General features: G+C 40.5%; 1 protein-coding gene across 4 annotated transcripts in view; it reads right to left on the bottom strand.

Moving 5' to 3' along the window:
* The window catches only part of CDK14 (cyclin dependent kinase 14), a 268,798-nt gene that overhangs the window by 180,903 nt on the left and 60,842 nt on the right, over nucleotides 1–27,053 (bottom strand). For all 4 annotated transcript variants that reach the window (XM_077302545.1, XM_077302548.1, XM_077302549.1 and 1 more), the window contains 3 exons: nucleotides 17,013–17,258; nucleotides 9,891–9,985; nucleotides 3,194–3,273 (listed from right to left, as the gene is read on the bottom strand). In XM_077302545.1, coding sequence (XP_077158660.1) covers nucleotides 3,194–3,273; nucleotides 9,891–9,985; nucleotides 17,013–17,258 — 421 coding nt within the window. The remainder of the gene's footprint in view (nucleotides 1–3,193; nucleotides 3,274–9,890; nucleotides 9,986–17,012; nucleotides 17,259–27,053) is intronic.

The following is a 27,053-nucleotide window of genomic DNA, read 5'->3' as shown; positions in this document are numbered from 1 at the left end:
CCCAGCATGCCACGCCCCTGTGCACACATGGGGAATGGTGGGGCATCCTGGCCCGCGCTGTAACTGCCGCCGTGCATAAGAGGCCTAAATGTGTATTATCATTGTATAAGAAGAAGAGTTGGTTCTTATGCACCAACTTTCTCTACCCGAAGGAGTCTCAAAACAGCTTACAATTGTAAGCCCTCCTTTTCCTCTCCCCACAACAGACACTCTGTGAGGTAGGTAATGCTGAGAGAGCCGTGATATTACTGCTTGGTCAGAACAGCTCGATCAGGGTTGTGACTAGCCCAAGGTCACCCAGCTGGCTGCATGTGGCAGAGGAGCAGGGAATCAAACCCAGCTCACCAGATTAGAAGTCCGCACTCCTAACCACTTCACCAAGCTGGCTCTCAAGAGAGGAAGGAGAAATAGTTCTCTTGGGGCCAATTATCCCTTCTACTGCTTCTAACAGTTCCTCACTCTTTGTTTTTACAGAAGGTGTTTAATTTTATTTTTATTTAGTATTTGATTTCTTGACTGCACCTACCCCACAAGCAGGCTCAGGGCAGTTCACAACAATATTAGCCTACAACATGCAATGCCTCTCTTAGGGCAATGGGCACATCCAGTCTTTGCCACACTGTCTGCAAGTAGTCCTATTTCACTGAGGTGTTAATAGATGTACTAACAGAAACTGAGTGTACATACCCAGTAGATGCTATTTTGAACAGAAACCCTTTCTGTATTCAGTATCATCTGGAGTAACTTTCTTCTAGTGCACAGACATCACTATGGCAATGTGGAAGTGGCAGAAAAGTCTCGAGTAACCTATATAAGCACCTAGTATTTCATTTGGAAGAAATTCATTGGAGCAGAGAGGACGCCTTAAAACTTCAAAGGAAACTTAATGTGTAAACATTACATGCTTCTGCCACAGGTTTCCCATCTAACAGATACTTGCTTATTTAAGATACCAAAATGTTCAGATATTCAGAGTCCAAAGGTCCAGCCACTGCCCTGCTCTGCATACATGGAAATGGATTTTTAGAAGATGTTATTCACAGAGCCCGTGTCATATATTAACGCTACATGGAATCAAGTCACTATATCACCTAATGTTTACATAATAGGATTGTCTGAATGCGTAATTTTCCATCAGTGTGATTAATTAACCTTATTTTGGAAATAATTTCCGTACATTTGCTGCAAAACAAAGACAGAGCTCTCCGAGTTATGAGAGAAAATTTTTGGATTTGCTAGACAGGCACTGCAATGCAGGCAGATGTGTTATGCACGAAGGATTCGTGTAATACAATATATGATTAAACAGACATGAAATTGCACAGCTGCCTCCCCTTTCCGTCACATTATCACATAGGAAAAAGAATATTCCAGCACCTTTACCAAAACTCATTCATTTCACCTGATTTTAATTCCATGTTCGAATATGCAATGTTTATTGACTGATTGATTGATTTGTTTTCTATAACCAACCCCACTCAGCACAGCTGTCTCCAGGCAGTTTACAAGAACATATGATATACAATAGTCAATAAATTATGATTGAAATTTTGTTATTTGCAGTTTTATTTGAAGTAGGGCTTTCCTGCCTATTGTGGCACAGAAAACAAATTCTGGTAAAAGTAAAAGGGATACTTTCCCCTCCCTCCAGATAGGATGTTTACAAACTGCCTATACTCTTTTTGCTTTTAACAAATAACAAATCACCTCGGAAAGCTGAATTTAGTATTTCTGAAGGATTTTGGTTCACTTGTGTGAATACGTGAGATACCATTCACAGAGTACACCTAAGTTTAGATGTATCCTTTCTGTGGGTGCCCCTTAGCAGAACTGTTTTCTATGAACTTAATACTCTCAATATGTACTCCCCTCTGGCATTTCTGGTTCTCCACAAAGACATACCTACTGCCATGTGTGCCTGGTAGCAGTTCTTATGTAAGCCAACTATAGAGAAGCACAGATTTGTTTTATTTCATGTAAACTCCCACATAACACAGTAGGTTTGTTTTTTGTTTTTTAAGCAGCAATTGTCCTCCTGCAGGGAACCTAACCATGTAATTTGAAAAGCTCAAGGCTCTAGCATCGGCAAGAAGTTGCAGATTACACATCCTGAAATTACAAGAGACAGAAAAATCCAAGAGAAAGCCAAGCAAGACTGGACTGGGTGGTGTAAAATGTTGAATTTGCTGCCAGAGGATGTAGTAATCGCCACAAGTATAGACAGATCCACGGAGGAGATTTATATCAGTGGCTACTAGCTATGGTGACTAAAGGCAATGTTCACATGCAGAGGCAATGAACCTCTGAATACTAGTGCTAGAAGGCAATAGAGGACTCAGCCTATGTGCCCTGTTGTTGGATCTCCAGAGAAACTGGTTGGCCACTGTGTGAGACAGGATGATGGGCTAAACCAGGATTATGTGAAACCTTTGGGTTTCATGACAGCCCTAGAAGAGTTTCCCAAATGGGTGGGAGTTAATTAATTTGAATATTTTTTAAAATTTGTTAATCATTATCTGGTGTTACAACCATATATGGTCATGTCGACCCATCTCCCCCTCCCAAAATGGCCAGTGTTGGGCCTGAAGAGGGTCGGAAGGGGAGGGGCCCCAAGTGGGTGTGAACACAGTTATGCTTCCCAACTGTATTATGAACGATCACGCCACTTCTTGGATTTCTCGAAGCCTGAACAATGTTTCAGGGGCTTTTCAATGGCAAAAAAGTTAAGAAAGACTGGGCTAGATAAACCATTAGATAAACCATTAGTCTGATCCAATCTTATGTTTAAGGGAGAGGCTGTGGCTTAGTGGGAGATCATCTGCTTGGCATGCAGAAGGTTCCAGGCTCCATCCTCAGCATCTTCAGCTAAGAGGACTAGATAAGGGATGATATGAAAGGCCTCTGAGACCCTGAAGAGCCACTGCCTGTCTGAGTAGACAGCACTGACCTTGATAAACCAAATGTCTGATTCAGTAAAAGAGGCAGCTCTGTATCTTCATGTTCTTATAGAAACAGCCCTGGAATAAATTAAGCTCAGTGACCCCCTGAGGCATTACCAATGAAAAGTCTGAGCCTACTGGCTCCAAGATTCAGACAGAGTTGCTTGGGTTTTCCTTTGCTTGACAGAACCACTGGCGGGCCACTGCGGGTTAGATGGCAAGTTCACCCTTGAAACCAAGATTATTGAATGTACCTTCTCTGATGGCTGTAAATGGAGTGCCTTCCTCTTCTTGAAGTCTAATCACTTTCAGTGCCACCAATTTGCCATTTACCCTGTAGTAAATCAAGCACAAAGTTAGGATGAAATGCAGCAGTCTGATAAGGATTTATGATGTTGTGGAACATTCAACTTCTCCCATTAAGCAGCACTGACATTTTTTCACCTACACACCATCACACCGGCAACTAAACTCATCAGTATGCTGTTTCTGCTTTTATTCAGTAGCATCAGTTGTTTTTCCCCAACAGTAAAATGCTTTTCTTTTACAACTACAAGATGTAATCGGGTCTATAATACTGAATGTCTCTATTTAGAAGGTATGTATTTTATTAAAACAAAATACTGAATTAGGAAGCAAGAGGTAATTATAAAGAAGCTAGGTTCTTTTCCTTTCAACTGAACTTCTCTTTGCAGTACAATCCTATCCAGCCTTAAAACTGCAACACCCACATGCAGGAATTTAAAATTATTATTTTCCATTAACAGAATATTGTAACAGATGTCTCCCTCCCTCTTTAATTCTGAGCTCAACAAGATCTCAGTACAGATCATTTAAGTGTCATTTTATCCTACTTTGAATGTAAAGCTTGTTGTCTTGAAAAAAACACTCAATGGATATATTGGTGTACAATATACACATGGAACTGCATGGATGTTGACGTTTTAAGGGAGGCTGGCTTGAGTGAGCTTAGCTTGGAAGCCATCTTATTGACTATCCCAAGTTAATTTCTGTTCTTGTAAGTGTCTAGGTAACCAATTATCAAAGCAAGTTGGAAATAAGTTTGAACATCTGTGTGAGCACTGTATTCAGAGGCACCTTTTTTTTCTTCCTGTTGAGCCATTTCTATTTCTTTTAAAAACTAATGTTGTGATCTACCTATGAAGCAAGCCATAGAGCATAAATCGCAAAAGCCACAGAATAGGCCCAGGGACAGAGAGCTGGGATTTTCAACAGCCCCGGGAGGAACTCGGGTTTGCAGAAAAATATGATATATAAAAAACACACTGAGGTTAGAGAAGTCCCCAAATCACAGGTGTAATGTCTACTTCTTTAAGGAAAATGTCCCACTGAGACTTCACAAGACTACATCTTAGCAGCCATTTTAGGCTGCAACCAACATAGCAGAGGATTCTACTTCTCAACTGAAAGAAGTAGGATAGAGGAAACATATAGCTAGAGAAGGAGAGGGCAAAAAGGAAAAACTGATATGGAGAAGTGGACCCAAAAAAAAATCAGGAGAAGGGAGAGAGGGAAGGTGAGAAGGCATAGGCTGCCAAGTAGGGTCAGAAAAATGTATGCATTTTAGGTGGTTTTTAGAAGTAAAGGGAAGGGAAAGCTGAAAAAGGAAAGGAGAAAGATGTAGGTAAGTGGTTAGCAGAAAATGAAAGTGGAAAGGCTATAGGCATTGCCAGGGGAGGAAAAAAGGGAGAGAAGCAATGTGGAAATAATTGCTTCCTCACAGGTCTTCTACATGCAGACTACTTATTCAGCAGTCCCAATTTAACCAAAATTCAGTGTCACAATACTTAAGGTAACTGTAAACAGCCAACCAGCCTACATTATTAAAAAAGAAAACCCAAAAAAACCTTCCAACCCTCCTGGAAAGTTGCTAAGTGGCCTTCCTCAACTATTAAATTTGATTAGGAAATTATCAAATCAAAGTTTAAATAAGTACATATTTCATGTATCTATAAGGACTGGATTTTCTGCTTTTATCCACTCACCCGTCTCCTGTTAAAACGAAAAGTGTTCACCAAAGACTTGGCCACTTTACAAAGAACATTTTAAACAGACATTTTTAATAAAATAAAACTTCTTCAATTGGGTTTTGAGGCAGGTGAAAACAAATTAGCCTGTTAAAAATAGCTTTGTGCATTTGCCTCTGGCTTTTCCAGCAATTTCGACTAAATCCTCTTGGGCCTTGTGAAATAAACAAATGTAGCTCTCATAGTATTTCATTACAACCAATATTTGGAAGGGGGGAGTTATAAAGAATCATAGAGTTGGAAGGGGCCATACAGGCCATCTAGTCCAACCCCCTGCTCAATGCAGGATCAGCCTAAAGTAAGGTAACAAGATTTTAACATTGGTAAAGCGGGACACCATTAAGCGGGGGGGGGGTATTGATTAAAAATTTGGTCTCTATGGAGCAACAAAAAGTTTCATAGAACGCACAGAACGCAAAAATACTATTGTAATATATATATATATATTTAATTTCAACATAAGTACAATTTGCCAGGTACCCCCAGATATCCCTCCAAAAGTGGGACAATCTGGTCACCTTAGCCTAAAGCATCCATTATAAGAATCTGTCCAGCTGCTGAAGTCCACCAGGGAGGGGGAGTGTAGCACCTTCTTAGCCAGCCAATCCCTAATACATTGCAAATCTATTAAAACTTGTTCATGCATCCCTCTGGATGGTAATCAGATCAGAATTTTAAAAATTACATCTAGCCAAATTTACTTAATTTTTGTTTCTTGAGTATTAGGTTGTACAGAACACATTAAAAAAATCTGGTGCTATACATTATAATGATAAGGCCATAAGAAAAAATAATTTAATACATTTAAAAGTTCATCTAATACAACACTTCAATCTGATAAGATTCTGCAGATCTATCCTCTCCATGAAAATTGCCAAGATTTCCCCTCATATTCCAACTATTCATTTTTCTGGCTTAAGTGCTGAATTCATAGTGAATTTCTGTGTTGAAATAGTTTGGTGGCTGGAAATTTACAGATGTCCTACTTTGCTATTAAGCCAGGAAGTAAGTTCTAAATCTTTGTGAAATCCTTGCGTCAGATGGCAAGGATACAATATTTTGTCTGAGTTCATATTGCTAAATTTTGTCCTGCCACTATTAAGGTACGCAGCTTCATTTAATTTCATATAGGTTTTAGAATGTTGGGTGGTATTTTGAATTCAGTGGAATTTTAAATCTTTTTAATAACCAATACAATGGTTTAAAATAGTTTCCAAACTCTATACATATGTTTTGTACTTGTTGAATCAAACTGTCTTAGATTTTTGAACTGTGATATTATTTGTTTTATGGCTGTAAATGAACACCTGTCCTGAGCCTGTTTGTTGGTTATTCTGCACTGAATAATTTTGCCTAGTTTAAAGATCAGAACACCCCAAGAAATGGGGGTGGTATGGGTAAATTATCTGTTGGGATTCCCTAGTTCTGCATTGGTTCTGTTGGTCTGGCTGGTTTGACCAGTGGGTTCTTTTTCTTGCTATTAGGATCTTTAGCTATTCTTTGCCCTGGAAAAAGCATTGGATCCCCCCACACACACACACACACATACTACTATGTATGCTAACCTCATTCAACTCTTATATCCACATTCCTTACACTCCCCTCTTCTTTGGCTCTCAGGACAAGATAACATCTCAGCACAGCTTGTCACTTGTGGGGGTGTTTCTATGCTTGAGTCTCTTTTAATTATTTCTTTTCACAACTGGGAAAGTGTCTGCCATTAATTACTAACCTTGACATTTTTATTTCCCCAATGCTTTTGTGAACTGAACCCAAAGAACCAATTAACATTTTTAGCAAATTACCACACTGCATAATTTGGATATTATGACACAGTTTACTAATTTGCTACTAATTTACTTTTCCCTTATATTTACATTCTTATGATCCTTGATCCATTGTCTGAGGAAGAGTGCCTACACTCGAAAGCTAACACCTTGAATAAATCTTTGTTGGTCTTAAAGGTGCTATTGGACTCAAATTTTGTTGTGATACTTCAGATCAACATGGCTACCTACTTGAATCTATATTTTTATTCAGTTCTTCGGAAATTAAAGCAACACACAAGGAGCCAGTCACTTACCTGTCTCCTTCATGGTCTCTTTCTCAAGGACAAAACCTGCATTTTAAGGCTGGATGAATAGAAGGCTTAAATATAAATGGGGTGATCAGAACTATGATGACAGCCAGTTGGCAGTGCTACGTTACTCCCACTGATGAGAGACATTCTGATGACTACAGGGCAGCTAGTCCTTTAAGCTTGGTGGTGTGTGGGGGTGTGGATGTTGTATGCATGCTTGTGCATACACATTTATTTGGTCCTGGACCTGGCCACCCAGTAGCTCATTAAATGCATCTTACACTCAGCTAGAACTCAGGCCTACTTGTGCACTTTTTCACTACTTTAGTGTCGTCTCTATGCAAAACACTATTTATCAATTCAGTGAGTGGATCATGTGTGAAAACTTCATGTTCTTAATGCTGGCAGCTCATTTGCCCCTCATTCAGCTCCAACGGCCTTCCTTGTTTCTGTACGCTCCACAGAACTGGACCACAGTTCTCATTAGGTACCCTAAAACTTTTGCAATAAGAGTCAACATCAGACGTTTTTCTAGCCCTTAACTTCCCCACTGCAACTATACACTCAGCTACAAGTGATTACCGATTCATTTTACTTTCTTCATTTGGCTAGCAGATGGAAGGGGCATTTTCATCACATTTTAAAAATCAGGCAGAAGGAAAAGCATCTGTGGTTTCTTCAGAAATGCTTTTTTTTCTCAGCTTACAACCTATGTACTTACTTTTTGTGTTCATCGATCATATACCACTGCAGAAACCGTACAGTAATCAAAGTTAATACAATGAAGTTTTAGCCTACAACCTGTCACCCAATAGAATGAGCTGACTTGCATAAGTTGAGCAACATTCTATTAAGCCTTAAAACAGCCCCTGGTGTGCGCGTGCGGTGCACACACACTACTTAGTGTGATATACTACCTAGAGGCAAACTAGATGCATGGGGTTTTGAGGACTTGGATTTAGGTTCCCTGCAACCACACAATAGCTGCAGGGAATGGCAGATAACAAGTAAAGGCCTGCCTGCTTGGGTATGGAACACTGCCAGGGGAATAGGGAGGAAAGATCCCTGCCTTCCCTCCAAAGCTATTTTCTCATACTGAAATAGTGCAAAGGTGGAGAAGTTATTTTCCCATATTTGTTGCTCCATGTACAGTGTCCTATGCATATGTTGAAGCAAAAATAGGGAAATACTCCCTCCCTACACAAACAGTATTGCAGCATCGTAACATGACTTGTGGAAAAAGGCAGGCACTCTTCTCTCCTGCCATGGCATCTTTCTGGGGGGGGGGGAAAGAAATCTGTGGATAGGCTCTCCCTCCCCCCAGACTGCAGGCTGGAAGCCCCCAGGCAGGGAATTCACCAGCAGGGGCAGCTCTCATGCAGCAGAGATCTGCAGCCTCTGAGCCTCAGGGAGAAGTGGAAGGAGAAGGGGTGGTCAGGGGTGGGGGGCAGAAAGTGATTGGCTGGCCACTGGAAAGACAGGCAAGCCGGTTGGAGGAGGGGGCACTCAGGGGCGGGACAGGTGCTCTGAGTGGGTATTAGCACTGAGTGGCACTTAAGCTATGAGACACGCTCCTCCTCCAAGGCCTTAAAAAATATTATGTGGAACAGATGATCTGATAAATCCACAGTGATTTCAAAAGTTCCATGATATAAAAGGAAGTCTCCATACACCTCGGGATTCTTCTCATATTCACACTTTCTGCATGACACATACACTAAGTCAAGTTTTCATTCCCTCTTATTTCTTGATGAGAGAAGAGTCATGTAAAAGAGGGCTCATGTATGTGTTGTATGTGCATCATACATTCTACTATATGCTCCGGGGTAGACTAACAACTTATCCTCCACCCTGCATCCCTAATTTTAAGAGCCCCCTCCCAACTCAGTGATTACAAATAACCTCTTGAAAATTTACTTTAAACTGAAAATACTTGGATCTTTTGAGACAAACAGGCTACAGGAAAGTAGAACTGATACAACAACAGCAAAATATCTTGCCTTGTAATGTTAGTTGTGATTGTTAGTTGTGGGCTGACCCACAACTGGAACAATCTCCTTTAAAAAAAAACACCCGTGCATCACAAGATTACATGTCAACATTGCTGTTTTTTAATTACTTCTTGGGAGGTGGGGATGGCAACTTTTTGCTATTACTTTTAACCACTTTCTTTTGGAACACAGTTTCCTAAAGTTCAAATGAATTGTTTGCCTTTCCTAGAACACTATAATTTCAACATCAAGGATAGGCACCCTGGAAATACATCTAGTGTTAGATTCAGGTCAAATATCTTTTTTCTTTTTCTTTTCTTTTCTCTTTTTTTCTTTTTTGGCCCTCTTGTTGTGTGGTAGTACCTGGCACCAGATTGTCTTTATCAAACCCAATCTTATGCTTTTGGCAGGTAACAGAAAAAAATGCACTGGGGATGGTGTCTACTATATATTGGATGTCTTCACACGTTGTGTCTCTTCACACGTCCTAATTTACCGTGAAATAATTCCAAAAGTTCCCACATGATGAAAAAACTAGGCGTTCCACATTCACATTTAGAAGTGTGTACTTCTTTTGGACCACTTAAATGAATATAGGAACAGACATGCCAAGTCTAGACTATAAACAGAATCCTTAAATATTTTAATTGAATTTTAATGAAAACATACTGGCCTCAGACTAAACCATTATCTTAAGATACAAGATTTTGATCCACAATGACTCATGCTCCATGTTATTTCCATTAAAGAAAAAAAAATCAGTAGAACTGGTGACATAATACCTGGTCTAACAATTCACAAGCCGGTAGAAAGTTTGTGCATATGAACTTACTTGCTTTTGCCTTTATATACTGTGGCATATGAACCTTCCCCCAACTTTTCTAGTTTTTCATAAGAGTCTGCTTTTCCAAACTTGGGACTTGTTGGCTAAGTAGAAAAACAAAAAGGGCAAAATGTTCAGCATTTGTTTATCAATATTGCATGCAGCCAACCATAAAGGCCAAATGCTATTACCAAAACTAATGAGATTATACTTCAAATATTAAATGCTTGATGCTGTCATTTACCAAGGGCAATGGCTAATGACATCCATCTAAAAATCACTCAACACTCCAGATGGTCACTGCCTAACGCAACCATATCCTTGTATCAGGAACGCATCAGAAAGGCTTAGCTGACAGAAGAGTGAAATTAAGATTTGTTGCAGTGTTTCTGAGCAGATGTGCGTTTTAAAATCAAAAGCTGTACCCAAAGATACACTGTTTTAAAATGACAGTTATACCTACGCAATGCAGTATGACAAGCTGACAAATGCAGCTACAGTTGCTCTCAGGGCATTCAAAACCTGGCAGGAAACACTCTTTAAGGCAAAGGACCACAGTAAACTGACATGCTTTCCTAGAAGAAAAAGTTTTTCGCTCACATCTAGTTGTATACCTATTACAAGTAAACCAAACTTACCACAGGAATGCCTCAAAAAGAAATCTAATCTGAAGGTAGCCAAGCAGAGGGTTTGCTGTAGCACTTTGCCATACATTCTGATCTGATTTTGACTTTTAATTTTTTTGGCACGCTATGGGAAGGGCTATGGCTCAATACTAGAGAGAAGGCTCTGCGTACAGAAGGACCAAGATTCAATCCTTGACACTTTTAGTTAAAGTAGCTCAGGCAGCAAGGACTGGGAAAGATCTTTCTGCACCCATGACACTAAGAAACTGCTTCTACTCAGAGAAGACTATACTAGACCTGCCTACATAGAAGGTAGCTTTACATGTGTAAACCTTTAGGGTTGGGTGCTTCAGCATCCTAAGAGGCCGTTCGCTCCTGACGCAGCCAGCGCTGACACCCGTGCCCCGCCTCCCCCCCCCATGGTGCGGCGCTGGCTGCGTCAGAAGCGAACGGCCGCTTCAGACACTGAAGCACCCAATCCTATCTGCCCTCCCCACCACCACATCCGGAAGACAGGGCACAGGAGGAATTGTGGGAAATACCACCATAGCTTTTAATCTAAGCATTTAAAATCAGACTAAGGGAAGTATTTACTCTCTCTTTCTGACTACCTGAAAGCTTGAATTTACTTACTTACTAATCTTTATGGATTCTGTGATTATATACATGGTTTCCCAGAACCAGTTATCCCAACAAAAAATTTATACAACTATCGCAAAAGAACAACACTCTTAGAATGATTCATCTTCTGCCAACTGATGATAATATCACTGTAACTTTGCTTCCTTCCTGCCGCACATTCCTTATTACATTAAGCAGAATGTTTTAACTGTTTAAATGGAATGCAGCAAAAGGGTTCACCTCTGATTCAATCCCTGCCAGCTCGGTTACTCCCTACCCAAGAATATTACAGCAGCCAATATATTAGAAAGCACACTGCAAGAGCTACCTAAGCTCCTAACTTGATAAGAAACTGTGTTATCAAATATCAGCTCTTCCAATTATCAGCCAGTGAGGCCCTGATTCAGGACAGGGCTTCAGCAGAGAGAAGGGGGATAAATCTCCCACCAGAGCAGTTTCACCAGCCTAAACCCTCCCCCTCCTCTGTTAGTATTGGGAGTGAAGAAATAGAGCTAGTGCCCCTCCCCAGGTTAATAACTAGTCAGATACAGAAGTCAGATACTAGGCCTCAAGTTATTCTTCTATCTGTACAAGGGGGGGGGGGGGAACGACACTTGCAATATCTGGCCAAGTCCCTTCTTTATGTATTTAGCCTTAAAGGAAAAGTGAGAAGACAGACATACTTGGTTAAAATCTTCATAGTATGTCCCATGTTGCAGACTGCAATTCTAGGTTGGCCCTGTTTCTGCAAAGGTTGATGCTCTAGAGATGTACCCTGAATCTCCCAGGCTGTCCTCCACCAGAAGATTCAGGTAACCGGATCAAAATGGCAACAGTTCAGTTAGTGATAGAATTCAAAATGGTGGTTTGTGCCCCTGGACTTGAATCACGTGCCTCCGTTTAAGCTGAAAGGCTGAGAGAAGTCTCTGTGTTGTGGATATTCATTGGCTGTATTTCCTGTTACAAGAGAGAGCCAACTGTCTTTCTGAGAAGCTTAAATTACACTAAAGCTCTTCCTAAGAACTCCTCACATCCCCTAAATATAGGGTTGCCAGATCCATCGGACCAGCTGGAGAAGGATGGGGTGGAGGGGAGACTTGCAGGGCGGGAAGAAGCCTGGAAAAAAGTGCTATTTCTACGTTACCTGGAAATGAAGTAAGGACGTTGGTGATGAAGCTCTAGTTTTGCGGCAAAACTCAATGGTAGAATTAACTTTTTACCATAAGGTTTTCCCTCAAACCAGGGTATCGACCCTCATATCTTGAATCACTTCTGTTGTGATTTTGTCAGGCTTTTTCCCTGTTGGGAAGGAGGGGATTTAGTTTTTAAATCCCCTGAAATGGGGAGAAAGATACCAAACCGGGGGAACAAAGTGCACAGATGAGGACAATTGTTTTTATTTCGTTGTCTGATGTTACAGTTTTGTTACATACTGGCCCTCAAGAGACTCTGCTGTGCTGTAAATCTCTGAATCTTTCACTACAAGTGATACAAAGCGGCTAGTATAAGAAAATTATATAAGTGGAAGCCTTCAAAAAGAGAGGTAAAGAGTTCACAGTTTCAGGAATGGGGATTTTCCTTCTTCCACTTTGAAGGGCAACTATTTACTCTCTGAGCAATTTCAGTACATATTTCCAACATGACTTGAAACATAATAATCATATAATAATACATTTTTATTTCTATCCTCCCCTTCTGTATCGCTCAGGGCAGGTAACAACAATAAAGCAACATACAGAGTTAAAAACGTTGACAATTATTGCTAAACACACAGAGTAAACCCCATGAGACCCGATGCTATGGATTACAATGGCAGTTCTGACTTCTGAAGTTCAGTGGTAACACAAATGCTTCCAGTAACTTTCCTCTGTACCCACTTAAACTATAAATATCTTTAATTGAGGCTAATATTAATTACTACTGGAGATATTTGGTGTTTATAACTACCAAATTCTTAATAATGTCAAGGTAACTATTCTGCACCTAACTTATAATGAAAAGTGGAGATTTAACATTTCCAGACACTTAGAAGCCATGGGCAATGAGATCTGGGTAAAAACAAACATATACAATATGGCTTTCCTAGCAAACCTAGAGTACTTTACAGTTTTAACAATCTAAAAAGTATTAAAGGTAAAGGTATCCCCTGTGCAAGCACCGGGTCATGTCTGACCCTTGGGGTGACGCCCTCCTGCGTTTTCATGGCAGACTCAATATGGGGTGGTTTGCTAGTGCCTTCCCCAGTCATTACCGTTTACCCCCCAGCAAGCTGGGTACTCATTTTACCGACCTCGGAAGGATGGAAGGCTGAGTCAACCTTGAGCCAGCTGCTGGGATCGAACTCCCAAACTCATGGGCAGACAGCTTCAGACAGCATGTCGCTGCCTTACCACTCTGCACCACAAGAGGCTCTTAAAAAGTATTAGCTTTAACTTTAAGTCACAATATGGCTACCAAGGCAAATGTTGTAACTCTGAAAATGCTGAACTCTTTTATAATGTACAATATTGTTAAATATATATTCAGAGTTGACAAAATTGTGCACAATTAAACAAACACATCCTTTAAATTAATTTATATGCCTGCAGTATACACAGGGATTATCTAATGCTATAGACCAGCCTTTCTCAACCTTTTGTACCATTGAGAAACCCTTGAAACATTCCTCAGGCTTGAAAAAATCCCAGAAGTGGTGTCATTGTGGTGCCATTGTCATGGTTAGGAAGCATAGCTGCGTACATGGCCACCCAGGGCCCCTCCCCTTACCACCCCCTCCAGGTCCATCATTGGCCATTTTGGGAGGGGTAGGTGGGTCAACATGGCCATATTTGGTCTTATCGCCTGATAAATGTTTAACAAATTTAAAAAATATATTTAAATTTAATTTATTCTCATCCATTCAAGAAACCCTTCCCAGGCCATGAAGAAACCCCAGGTTTTCACGAAATCTTGGTTGAGAAACCCTCTAGTAGACTGTCTTACATTAAAAAGCAATTCAATCATTCCAAAAGGGGGGGAAAATGAGCTTTACGCATGCCCCAACATTTCCTGCTTTTTTTTTTTACTAGAAACACTGAAAGAAACCCTCAGAGAACACACACAACACAGAATCCTTCCTAGCCTTCACATCGCTACTGAAAATGAGGAACTGTTTGATCAGATTTCTTTCTACTGGGTTGCAGGTAGAAGTCTGTCCAGAACCTAGAGGATCATGTTCACAACAGGAAGGAAGAAAATGGAGGGGAGAGAGGAGGGCAGGGGGTTGATTCCCAATGAATAGCTTGGGGAAATTGTACAGGAGGTATATTGCCCTCCATGCATCCATGAAAATCAAGGCAGAATCCAAGCTAAGGCCTTGAACCAGATATAAATACATACCACATTGCCCAATATTCATAAAGCACAACAACGTTTTAATTTTTTTGCTTCTTCTTTAGCTGGAAATATGTTCCTGGCCAACAGCCAGTCTTCCAATCCAGACAAGAAAACGGCTGGGGTGGGGATAGGAGCTGAGGTGGGAGTTTTAATTTAGGATGTTTTAAAAGTTGACTGTGAATATTTTAATTTATATTGCAAAGTGCTCTGAGCCCACTTGTGGAGGGGGGCATAAATATGATAATAATGATGATAAGAATGATAATAAAATCAAGGCAGCAACCAGAAGTCCAACAACTGAATCAAGGAAGGGCAGAGATAGCCCCATTTTTAGCACTGAATGTGCTCCCTCCCCAGCACCTGGGAATAAAGTGAGGGGCAGAGTTTACACTTGCACATTTTATATATTACATTTATGCTTTCATAAAGCAGAACAGATTGAAAATGTCATAGTCATATGTAAGCTCTTAACTAGAACCTTTAAGTCTTAGAGGGATTATATCTAAATATAATATTATCCACAGGGCAACTTAACATCCTCAAAAACTTCTCTGCACTTGAGTTTTCAAATCTTAACACTGAAAACGGTATGCCTTCAAGAAAACTCATTTCACAGTTATAAAGAGAAAATCTAACAGAAAAGTGCAAATGATTATCCTGTTTGCACCATTCAGACTACTACCTTTCTGCTGGTTAACCAAAGCATTAAGAAGATTGGGTGGTCCCTATTTTCCTTTGAGACTATCTGTGCAAATCATTGTTTATATCACTGCATAGAGGACATACTATAATCATGGACAGCTTTTGTAGGTAGAAGTGCTGTTTGGATGAGAAGGCTCTCTCAGCCTAAGGTTGCTGGCCCTCAGCTGGAGACCTCTGTGGGTATGGTAGGGTAGAGACTCAACAAAACGGTTTCCCACAATGCTGTAACATCTTTTCTGGTTCTGTAACCAGGAAGTGGTATCAGTATGTTGCAGGATGCTCTAGGATTACCACCCAAATGTACCATAGAGATCTGGAGAAGCCTAGAGCATCCTAAGACACAGTGATATCATTTCCAGTTACACAGATGGAAATGACAACGTGGTGTCACAAGATGCCAGTCTGGCCTCTCTGGTTTTCCCCTCCTACTCAGAGAGAGAGAGGGGGGAAGTGGGGAAGTGGCAGGATTTCCCCTCCCCTCAGTGGACATTTTGCAACCTTACCTAAGCCAAAAATCATGGCTTTTCTCAGGAAGTTATAATAGTATCAGTAAATCTCAGAAAGCCTATTCATGCACCTAACATTCTCCTGAATAGTAACCTACAAGTAAAAGTAAATAGAAGCTTAAGAAATAAGAACTGCCAAGAATAGAAAATGGAAAAAATGGGAGGTGTGAAGAATGGCAAGGACTATGAACTTTTGGTCATTGTTTAGATGCAGCAGCAAATATGGTTGTCATTACAGAAAAACAAAGCTTAAAACAAAGCACATTCCTAACAAACAAAGACTTTACTTTGACAAAAGAAACTACCCTGAGGACCCCCAAGTGCACCCACACCAACTCAGTCATTTACAGTTTGTCATTATGCCTTTGGATTCATCTTGTACTAATACAGACCTTTTTAATTCAAAGATTTAATCATCTCTGAGTTGATTTCCATGCCAAATAGAACCAGAAATATTTTTGCACAGCCTCTGCAATTTTCTTCTATCCCACCTTAAAAGTCTGTAATTTCCTTTCTATTTTCTTACAATGTGTATTCCCGCATCTCAAAGGCCATATTATTGTGGATTTACAATGAAAAATTAAATGTGGTTTCCATAAATAATAATTTGACAGATCACCTCTGGGACAACTGTCAGAATACTTATCATTTTCATTTATGACTGTACTTTGAAAATACTGCACCACTCTAGGAAATCCAACATAATATTTGCATGGAATCTTGTGTTTCATAATTTCATAAACCATTATCTGAAACAATAGTTCTTCTGTTGTAATGCCCTTTTTGAAAATGGCTCAGCATTATCTTCTTCTCCCCCTACGACAGTTTTACTCTGAAGACCCAAATCTATTTAAAAGTCATTTTGTAGATACTTTTAAAGGTAAACAAAGTTTATAAAATGTTTTAAATACATAAACCCAAAGGTGCAACTATGACACCAACCTCATTCAATCCAATGGCCAGAAAAACATGGCTAATCAGAATAATTTGGGGGACTCTCTAAACCGGGTATTCTCTTGTTTTAAACAGTTTATTTTTCAAGATAAGCATCTTGCAACACCGAGAATATTCAAAATGGCTCATATAAAACCATTCAAAACTTTGCATATTCCATGCCTTGCCAGAAGGTTTAATTTGGCTCGTGACAGTCTTAACTCAGGCAAAAAGATAATAGCAGTTTGAAATGTTTGACATCTCAGTGTATTCCTATTAACAAAGCTACACAGCTATTAAAAGTGCCAACCCGTTTAGAACTTGGTAAGAGGTATTTCAAGAGATAAACATGGCATGTCTGGACTTACAGAGCTAGGGCTGGAATGTCGCCTGATTTTTGGAGATTCCTTCCCAGTGGATGAAGTCTTAAAGTTAATGCAGGCGTTGTTCTCTGAATGGACCCTCTTCACTTGATTATTTGGCTTCTCAAATGGATCAAAAGTGCTTTGTGTCCTCTGAACCCTGACTTTTTTGTCCTCTGGAATTGTGTCCAAGGGTTTGATCACAGAATCCATTCCTTGGCAGTTCCGTGTAGACATCTTTGTGACACATATCTAAAAGGAGGAAGGGGGAAAAAATGATGTAAACATATAACTTCATTGCTTTGGGCAAAAATAGGCATTACAAGGGTATTTCCATTATGCCAGATGTGTTTTCAAGAGAGAATTGACAGGATGAAGAAAGTGCTCCTCCCCACATTCTCTATCTGCAAAGATCCACCTCTCTCAATTTTTAAAAAGCTGAGCTCAACCAGGATTCAAACTTGAACACAGTGGCTGCGGGGAAATGTGACTTTGTCATATCTAAATGGCTGTATGGCTATGCACAAATCTTACCCTCCCCTAGCCTCTCCTGCATTCCTCATTATCTAGGCAATGGATTTTCAAAGACAGGACAGACTATAAATCTCACAATAAATAAACAAGATGTAGACAACAAAGTCAGATGGAATAATATCTAGTCTGACCCCTTAGTTTTCCATAACTCAGAAACACCATATGTTTTTAAAATATTGCAGAAAAACTTCCACACTCACAAAAGTACATTAATTGTGAAGATGTATATATGTTACTTTAAAGGAAACAGCAGGTGAGAAAAAGCAACATATCAAAATGACAAAATGTGAAGTTTTGATAGAAGCCTTATATGCGCTGGGAGCTTAGTGTTTGTAATAATATGTCTTTTTATTACTTGGTCACCTACTGCAAAGTATTGATTTATATTTGTTTCAAATTAGATGAGACAAAATGACATAAATGATGCCAATTTATAAACACACTGTTGTAGCACTCGTCACATTAAGTGTTTTAAGGCAATGCTTACATAATGTAATGATACTATATCCCTCAGAAAATCAAATTGGTAAATTTCCTAGCCCTGAAACATTGAAGATAATGTCCAATGATTCACAAGGCATATCAACCCAAAGATTTGTTTTTTTTCCCCATTTCCAGCATCCGTGCTTAAATATATATATTCATATATATAGCAAGAAAGCCCATTGCAACCAGGAATGCAATGTGCGCTAGGACCCAGGGGACACTGGCAGGTGCGGATCTCTCTCTCTCTCTCCGCCCCCCCCCCTGTTGCAGCAGGGGCCATAGCAGGTAATCAGGGCTGTTTGTAGCAGGGAATGAGGGCTCGTTTGGGCGACGCTCTCTCTCTCTCTCTCTCTCTCTCTCTCTCTCTCTCTCTCTCTCTCTCTCACACACACACACACACACAGCAGGAGCCATAGCAGGTAATCAGGGCTGGTTTGTGGTTTGGCAGGGCTGTCTGTGTCTCTCTCTCAGGTGCTGGCTCCTGCAGTGTCTGAGCAAAAAAGTAGCTAGCATCCAGGGAAGGAGGGTGGGAGCTGTAGGTGCAGGGCCAATCAGCAAAGCCGGACACACCCTGATTGGGCCTATTCCAACTCGGACACCCCGGACCGTTCCACCCCCCAGGCTGTTTCACAAATATTAAGAGGAGGAGCAATGGAAAGGATATAGGTTAGGTGGTTCAAAGGTCTGATGAGATGCTCCTTAATTTTTTTAAAGTTAATACGGTCATAGATCTTCAGTCAGTCTGTCTTCATTGTATACGTAATACTGAATGGAAGGGGACTTTTTTTGCATTTTTGGTATCAAGCTTTATGACTGTTTATTGTATGTAGTAAAATTTTCACCACATTGGCATCCAACTTCGTAATCCTGCTTTATTGTGTGTATGACAGTGATGTGAGTGTTCTGAGAAAACCTGAATCAGAAAATTTTCTGGAAAGTATTACAACAGATTTAGATAAATCATTTAAATATTTAAATAATGTTAGCAAAAAAACTTTGGACTATATGAGGTTTTGTCCTTGCATCATATATCATATTTAGCCCTCCTAGAAAGCCTGGCTTGCAGCACACCCTGACGGCTACAGATAAACCAACTTGCTTTTGAAATCTCCAGAGTAGATTTCTGTAACTCACTCTACATGGGCCTTCCCTTGTCCTTTCCAGACTACAAATATGATAGATAGGCAGACAGATAAGAATGACTTTTCTCTTCACAAATAACATATGTTTTATCCAGTGTAGCATGTGTCAAGTAGATTGAGAGCAACTTAAAAAACCCAAATAAAAATATTATACATGTAACAGTCAGGAATCAACACTGCCTCCAAATGATTTGTTTTTATATAAATAATAATTTGTTTATATAAATAAAAGACCTGAAAAGTATCCAAGAGCTAAGAATATCCCATTACACTGTTCTGTTGCACTAACCAACCTCTGTTGACCATAATGCATATTCTTTGCAAACTACCATGAGCAAAAGAGAACTATTCCACTCGACACATGTTGGATAATACACTTTCAGTGAACTTTTACAGCTAGATTTTTCTGCGCAAAACAGGACCATCTACTTCTAGAGCATATTGAAAGTACATTATTGAACATGTGTGGAATAGGCCCTAAACACAGACTCATGTACAAGGGAAAGTTGCATGGGAGAAAAATCCTATGTCCAGATGGTGTGCGAAGAAGGTTCTAACCCATGAATCACGCTACCAAACACATACAGATACTGCAAGAAACATGCTGGCCTCCGTATTAGGGAAGGGGAACACATTCTAGGAATCCGTTTGATGGGGCCAACATCCAGAGAGACCTGTAATGTACTGCTTTTTAGATCTAAAGTTTGGGGATTAGTAGTAGTAGTAGTAGTAGTAGTAGTAGTAGTAGTAGTAGTAGTAGTAGTAGTAGAAGAAGAAGAAGAAGAAGAAGAAGAAGAAGAAGAAAAAGAAGAAGAAGAGTTGGTTCTTATATGTCGCTTTTCTCTACCCAAAGGAGGCTCAAAGCGGCTTACAGTCGCCTTCCCTTTCCTGTGAGGTGGGTGAGGCTAAGAGAGCCCTGATTTCACTGGTCGGTCAGAACAGTTTTATCAGTGCTGTGGCAAGCCCAAGGTCACCCAGCTGGCTGCATGTGAGGGAGTGAGGAATTGAACCCGGCATGCCAGATTAGAAGTCCGCACTCCTAACCACTACACCAAACTGGCTCTCAGGATTCTCAACAGTACTGTGTAACACAAAATATAGTGCTGGGCACAAGATAACACAAAAATATGAGCTATTCAGGTGATCAACAAGGCTTCAATCTAGAAAAACATGGATGATGACCCACACTTCCTCTCAAAGGAAAGTCAGCTGCTGATGATATAATCACTAATTAAAATCTTGTTCAGCCCTTTTGTCCTTAAGTAGAACGGGGTTAACATTGTGATATACTCCAGAAAATCACACTTACAAGGGTGTTTCATCATACGTGGGACTAATTTAAGGCAAACCCCATTTTGGTGTATGGTGGTGGGAATCGCATCTTTGTGCATAAGATCTTAAGAATGACTCATGCATTGATTTACACTTACAGTCTTGAATGTGAAGTGATGACTCGCATGTGTGAATGAACCAGCATTCAACCTGATGTCACCTTATATGCAATACTTTATTCACAGAGTCTGCTTGAACATTCCACAACCACTAATTAACCACTGACCAATTGACATGCATGCATGTCCACATCTGAGAAGCCAACATGAGGCTCCCAAGTGACCTCTCCCACAGCTACTCCTGAAGCCTAGATAAAAAAAAGAACTGCATCAGGTGCTTTCAAACCTCTTCTCTCTCCAGGGAACAGCAGTCAATTCACAGCTGCAGCCCAGAGGGAGTGGTTCAGCAAGACATATGTTAGAAATAGTAGCTTTGGCAAAGATAATAATGATCTCCATTGAAATTATTCCGTTTTCTGCAATGCCTCCTATCAAGACTGCCTTTAAATAATGGCTATTCAGAATGTTAAGTGAAATGAAATCACTGGATTTTGTGGTAGGTGGACTTCAAGGTCATTTAGGATATGCCAGTAGTCATCCAGTCCTTCCCTCTCAAGTTCAACCCGAGATGGGAGGGAACAAGAGATATGAACAGAGCAAGACTCCTTCCATCCCAGATGGCTTGAGCAAGAAACTTCACAGTTCTGACCACTGCAGTAAACTGAGCCTAGGCTGTGAACTGATCCTTCCACGTTTTGTGGACGCCTCCTGCAAGCTTCATGTATCAAGCCCAAGCACTCATGAGAAATCATTATTATTTGTCCATGTCTATACTTAAGAGTAATATTTGCTTACTCGTTTTCTAAAATGTCAGATTTCCCACGGTAGAGCTTTTAAGTGTGTGCGGGGGTGTGCATATATAAACTCAAAGTCTGGAACAAGAAGCAACACTTAGTCTGGGTAAACAATCAAACAGAATGGTGTTTTCATATAACTGACTACTGGCACCTTAAATTCAATTCAGCCTCCTAATGCAGATCAATTTCACCAGTCTGAAACAAAGCCATTACGGACCCCCTGATAAATTGTAGCGGCATTACACGGCTGGTTCTTTACCGCCAGCTCAAGCAAGCTCATTCTTATGATGTAAAATGTTTTAAGTATGCATGTATAAGCAGGAAATTGGCAATTTTGTGCAAGGGTCAGTTCATTTTCCCTTGTACCCCCTTCCCCGCATATGTCCTTTTTCTCTCCTCTTGACGGCCCTTATATACTCTTACCTTTCCCCAAAACCTTCTCTCCTTTCCACTCACCAACCAACTTTCTTTTTAATTGCCTCCCCCTAGCCTTCAAGCTTTAAATCCTCAACTCAGGTAGTTTGCTAAGTGGTCGATAATGGCAGCTGTGTCCCAATTTCCGAAAGGCCCTGGTAATTCTCATCTCCATAGCAAGAGGAGGACACATGTTGGCTGTGCTCTTCTCCAACACAAGTGTCAGAGCAGCAACAGAAACAGAAGGTATTTCCCAGCTCATTCTGAATAAAGAAAGCTAAATATCCTCTGTCCAAAACCTGAGTCATGACCCTTCCATTACAGCTTGCATTTATCAGTGGGTCATGGCTGGCTGCCCTGGGACACCAGGGCATCACTCAGTTCAACATACAGGGCTGCACTGCAGCAGTATGGAACACAAGACAGTGTTGGCAATGCACATCTTGAGCGATCATACTATTACATGAGGGGGTGTCAGCAAAAATTTCTGGCAGTCAGCAATGCTTGGACAGTTTTTAATGCCTCTACCAGAGTGAACCGAATATCACGTTTATGTGGGTACATGACTGCCTGGGCACAGCTGCTGTATGCCTGGCAGGAAAAAGTACCATATATATTATGCATGAACCAATGTGATAAACCAGCGGTTCTCAACCCCAACTTCAGCGGTGGCTTCGGCAGCAGCGTGTGTGTGCGCAGCGTGGTGCGCACACGGGAGTGCACACACACACGCAGGCACACAACACTAGAGGCAGCGTGGAGGTGGCCATTGCCATGGCTGCCTCTGGCTGCCTCCGCTGACTGCTGGCTGCCACCTCCTCACGCCGCTGCCACCACCTGCCACCATACGCTGTCGCCACCTGCTGCCTGCCACTGCCGCCATGGCCAGCAACCTGGGTACCCCAGGGAAGGGACCAAGTGACCCGAAATGGGGTCCCGACCCACAGGTTGAGAACCACCATGTTAGACAATGTTTAACAGGTGTGCTACACAAAAACGCAATCAGGATAAAATGTAGCCCGTCCCATTGACTCAAGGCAGGTTAAACAGAGCAGTTGACAAGGAACACGGAAGAAGGAAACTAAGGGGGTCCTCTACAATGGGTTCTTGAACATATGGAAGCGCTCCACCATCAAGCAAGAACGTCTGTTTTTATACAATGGCAGAGGCAACAATTATACATTTTAATGCTCTTTGTTGGAACTATGAAGGCATCTCTAGTTTAAGCAATCTCCGCTCCTATTCAGTATACAAGGAAGGGCATAACTCCATTATCACAAGACACTCAGGGAGATACATAATATGCACATATAACAACTCACAAATGTGGACTACTTGTGAGTGCTTTGAAACTGATAACCAGTAAACACGTACAAGGTTGTAGCCACTCTCCAGTATAAGATCTAACATCTGTTGTCCCACCCTACAACTCAGTTTTTCTGGAGATGTGCCATCGCAAAACCACTTTTTCATTTTTATCAGCTACGTATATCTGCTAGACTGCAGCATTTGGCAGTGTATGCTATGCTTTTAAATGCTTTGTGTTTGAGGGCTAAGGTTTATACATTTTTTATAGGGTTCACCCACTCGTCACCGTACCACCAGCTGTTTGCCTACTCAGTCCAATGCACATAAACATACATGATTCCTCCATGAAATACTGAAGATCATCTTTATGAGCTGAAAGGTCTACAGGACAAAAGAATGCAATCCTTATTGGGGCAGAGGAAGATCTGGTGAGCCTTCACGTGCAGAAGCCCTTCCTGCAAAGAGAACCAACCCAATGGCTATGACATTATTAATGACTTTATAAGGTTTGGCGCATTTACAAGGTTGTTTTGCTCATCATTTAAAGCATAAAGTCAACAATGTTTAACATACTCTCCTTCAGCAGTTTAGGCTTATCCTCCTACCACAAATTTGCCTGATCAAAGTAAGCACTAACTTTAAAAAAATTAACCAAGTTTGTCCATAGCAATTGCACTGGGAAAATCCATTAAAACTAACAAAACGTATCAACAAAACAGAAGCTAAAATCTCCAAGTCACAGCATAGATATTTTTAAACTGTTGTATGACTCCAAATCAGAAAATAAGGGTTCAAGTCTCTGATGGTGATATGACACAATGCATAATTAAGAACTTACTCTTGGAGCAGAACTTCAGGCTGAAAATCCCAAAAAGAGAAGTGAGGAGGAGTAATTGAGGTCGAGAGAGACCAAAACCCTGGCAGACCATACCCTAAGTTCTCAAGCCTTGCCTTGAAGAATTCACATCTGTGCCTCTGTTCCAGCAAATACTTAAATACGTAAACACCATGAACATTATTCATTTTAAAGTGGCTACCAGTAGTCGATCTAAAGAATTTATGGGATCTACATCACTGTGATAGCATTTTTAATAGAAGGTTCATTCATCATTTCTCTTTTTCCTAGGCAGATTCAAACAAGATTTACTATTCTGACATTCTTCCCAATCTTATGCACTCTTTGAGACCATGGAAACATAAGTCCGGTCACTTAAACATGCTAGCTTTTAACGGATCTTCAAGCAATTTTTCAAACAGAAACAAATAAGGGATACAAAAACAAAAACAGCAAAAGGAGTTGGCAAATAGTATTGCAAAGCAACTAGAGACTCACTGTAGGAAACTTCTTATGAATTCAGTTGATTAGCTTTGCAGATTGAACCAAAATCAAAGCTAAAAACATTTCCTCTCACATGGTGGAAGGGATACTGTAAGCCCCAATCTGGTATGGAACTAGAAAGTACTGTGAGTGTTGAGGAACACTAGTGCACTCTGTAGAAAACAGTTTATGTTGAAACACATGAGTAGACAACCATGCCCAAAGTGCATTATGCACAGTTTTCAGGGCCTTCACAACGCTCGCTATATGTCATTTCAAATTTGTGTATTATTCCAATAAAAATAATTCCCACATAGAGCTTTGAATCTTTGACCATTTATTTAGAATATATTTGTATCCCCAACACTCACTTGCCTATCACATTTAAGCAACACTTATGGGCAAGCAATAAAGTGGTGGAGCAACTTCAGAAATCCTGGATGACACATTTGCCTTTGATCCATTTCAATCCTGTTTTGGGCCTGGATATGGAAAAGAGATAGCTTTAATCGCACTGATGATCCTCACTTGAAGCTGGACAGGTAACAGCCATCCCGAATAATACACTTAATATTTTTCAGCAGCCTTTGACTCAGATAACCACTCTATTGCTATTCATCACCTGGAATAGGGAGTTGATGTTAAGGGAGTAGTCCTTCATTAGTTTTGGTCTTTTCTGCCCAACTGGAAACAAAGAGTTTTTACCAGCAGGGAAGAATCAGTTTGGTGGGATCTGTTTTCTTGCCCATGCTCTTTAACATATACTAGCAGGGGGCCCACAAGTGCTGGGGTGGGGAGCCTCTCACTTTTCTTTGTACCTCTTCCTCCACTATTTCATCTTTCCCATTGTGTGATAGATCAGGGGTAGTCAACCTGTGGTCCTCCAGATGTTCATGGACTACAATTCCCATGAGCCCATGGGAATTGTAGTCCATGAACATCTGGAGGACCACAGGTTGACTACCCCTGTGACAGATTGTCCAGTCTCTTGGAGTTGCAGGTTATTGATATTTGATAGTTCAGGTTAACATTTCCACCCCAGGTTTATAACTAGGGAAAATAATATAAACTACCCAACATTTCCTCTATTGTAGAAAAGACTTGAGAGAACAAGGATACCAGGAAAACAATGGACTTTTCTGATGGAAAGGCTGAGCTTCTGAGTGGAAAGCCCCAGGTAAAAGTCCAATTGGGTTTGGAGCAAAGTAATTTTTTCTACTTAACAAATGTGAAATTCAACTCCAACATTATATATTTTAATTATTTTATTTTTAGATTTCTATACCACCGCTTCCCGATAGATACGACATGTAAGTTATTCCTAGATTCACCTGACTTTATACAAACTGTTTATAAGCTGGAAGGAGATACGGAGAAGATCTAGCAAAAATTATGGAAGACAAAGTTGACTCCCTCATTCCTACAATCTCCACAAAAAAGTATAGGTAGAGAAATGGAGTGTGTGTCAGCAGAATGTATGTTTGGTTATGAAATTTTTTGGGGCTTTATTTTTTTCCTAAGGAAATGAAAATACAGTGAGACCTCCACTAGAAATCTCTCTCCATTCTTAATATCATCACATTGGCTGCCTTCCATTTTGTTGTCCCCCTTTTTCAAAGAGGAGGAGGGGTCCAGGTTATTATGATTAGTAATACAATGGCTCATCTCTTAAAGAGCGGGGGAGCAAAACTTTTAAAAGGAAGAGTTAAATTCTTAATTTCATGAAGGAAATTATGCCATCATATGGATGTCAATCCTGTAAGAACTGGTGATCATAAAAGAGTCTACTAAAATTAAAGACACTTGTGTTCAAATTCCCACTCATCTGTGAACTTCTCCTGGTAACCTTGGCACAGTTATTCTCTAGGATCAGTGATTCTTTTGGTCTCCTTGCAGGATTATCGTAAAATTACAATGGAAAGGAAAACCACAAAAAAACCTCCTATGCCTCATGGAGCAAAAATGGAATTAAATACATCAATGAAAAACTTATTTTTTTATTGTTCTTATCCTCCTTATAAAGAAAGTACATAAGCCCAAAAGGAAAGGTAAGGAAAAAAATTACTCTCCCAAATGAAAGGGCAGGGAGAAGGGTAGCAGGATTAAGGTGCACATGCAAAAAAAACCAAAACTGAAATCCAGAAATTCCTTTTTTTTTTCTAAGATGGGGAAGGAATTGTAGGAAACAAATATCCACAACAGACATTTTTTCATCCAATCTAGTTACAAATGCCAAGCCCCTACTATAGGAATGTCCCCTTTCACCAGAGTAGCAGCTGAAGCCTGACATAATTTATGCAGAATAATATTCCACCATGCTAGACTAACTTAAAGCTTGAACGCAAAATGACAGTTGACTAGAAATGTACCGGTCAGTTCTACTAGTCCTAGTCAAACTGTGGCCCTCCAGATGTCCATGAACTACAATTCCCAGGAGACCCCTGCCAGCATTCGCTGGCAGGGGGCTCCTGGGAATTGTAGTCCATGGACATCTGGAGGGCCGCAGTTTGACTACCCCTGTCATTTATGAAATTTACATTGAGGTTCTACACTGTCTGCTGTTTAAAGCATTATTTCTTCTCCTCCCACATCAAAATGTAGGTCAACTTTACATTTAGATGGAGACTGAGCTTTGGGTATTGTTAGTGTCAGATTGT

Source organism: Paroedura picta, chromosome 11 (genome assembly GCF_049243985.1).
Source record: "Paroedura picta isolate Pp20150507F chromosome 11, Ppicta_v3.0, whole genome shotgun sequence".
Classification (NCBI taxonomy): Eukaryota; Metazoa; Chordata; class Lepidosauria; order Squamata; family Gekkonidae; genus Paroedura; species Paroedura picta.
This window is presented reverse-complemented; position numbering and strand designations above follow the sequence as displayed.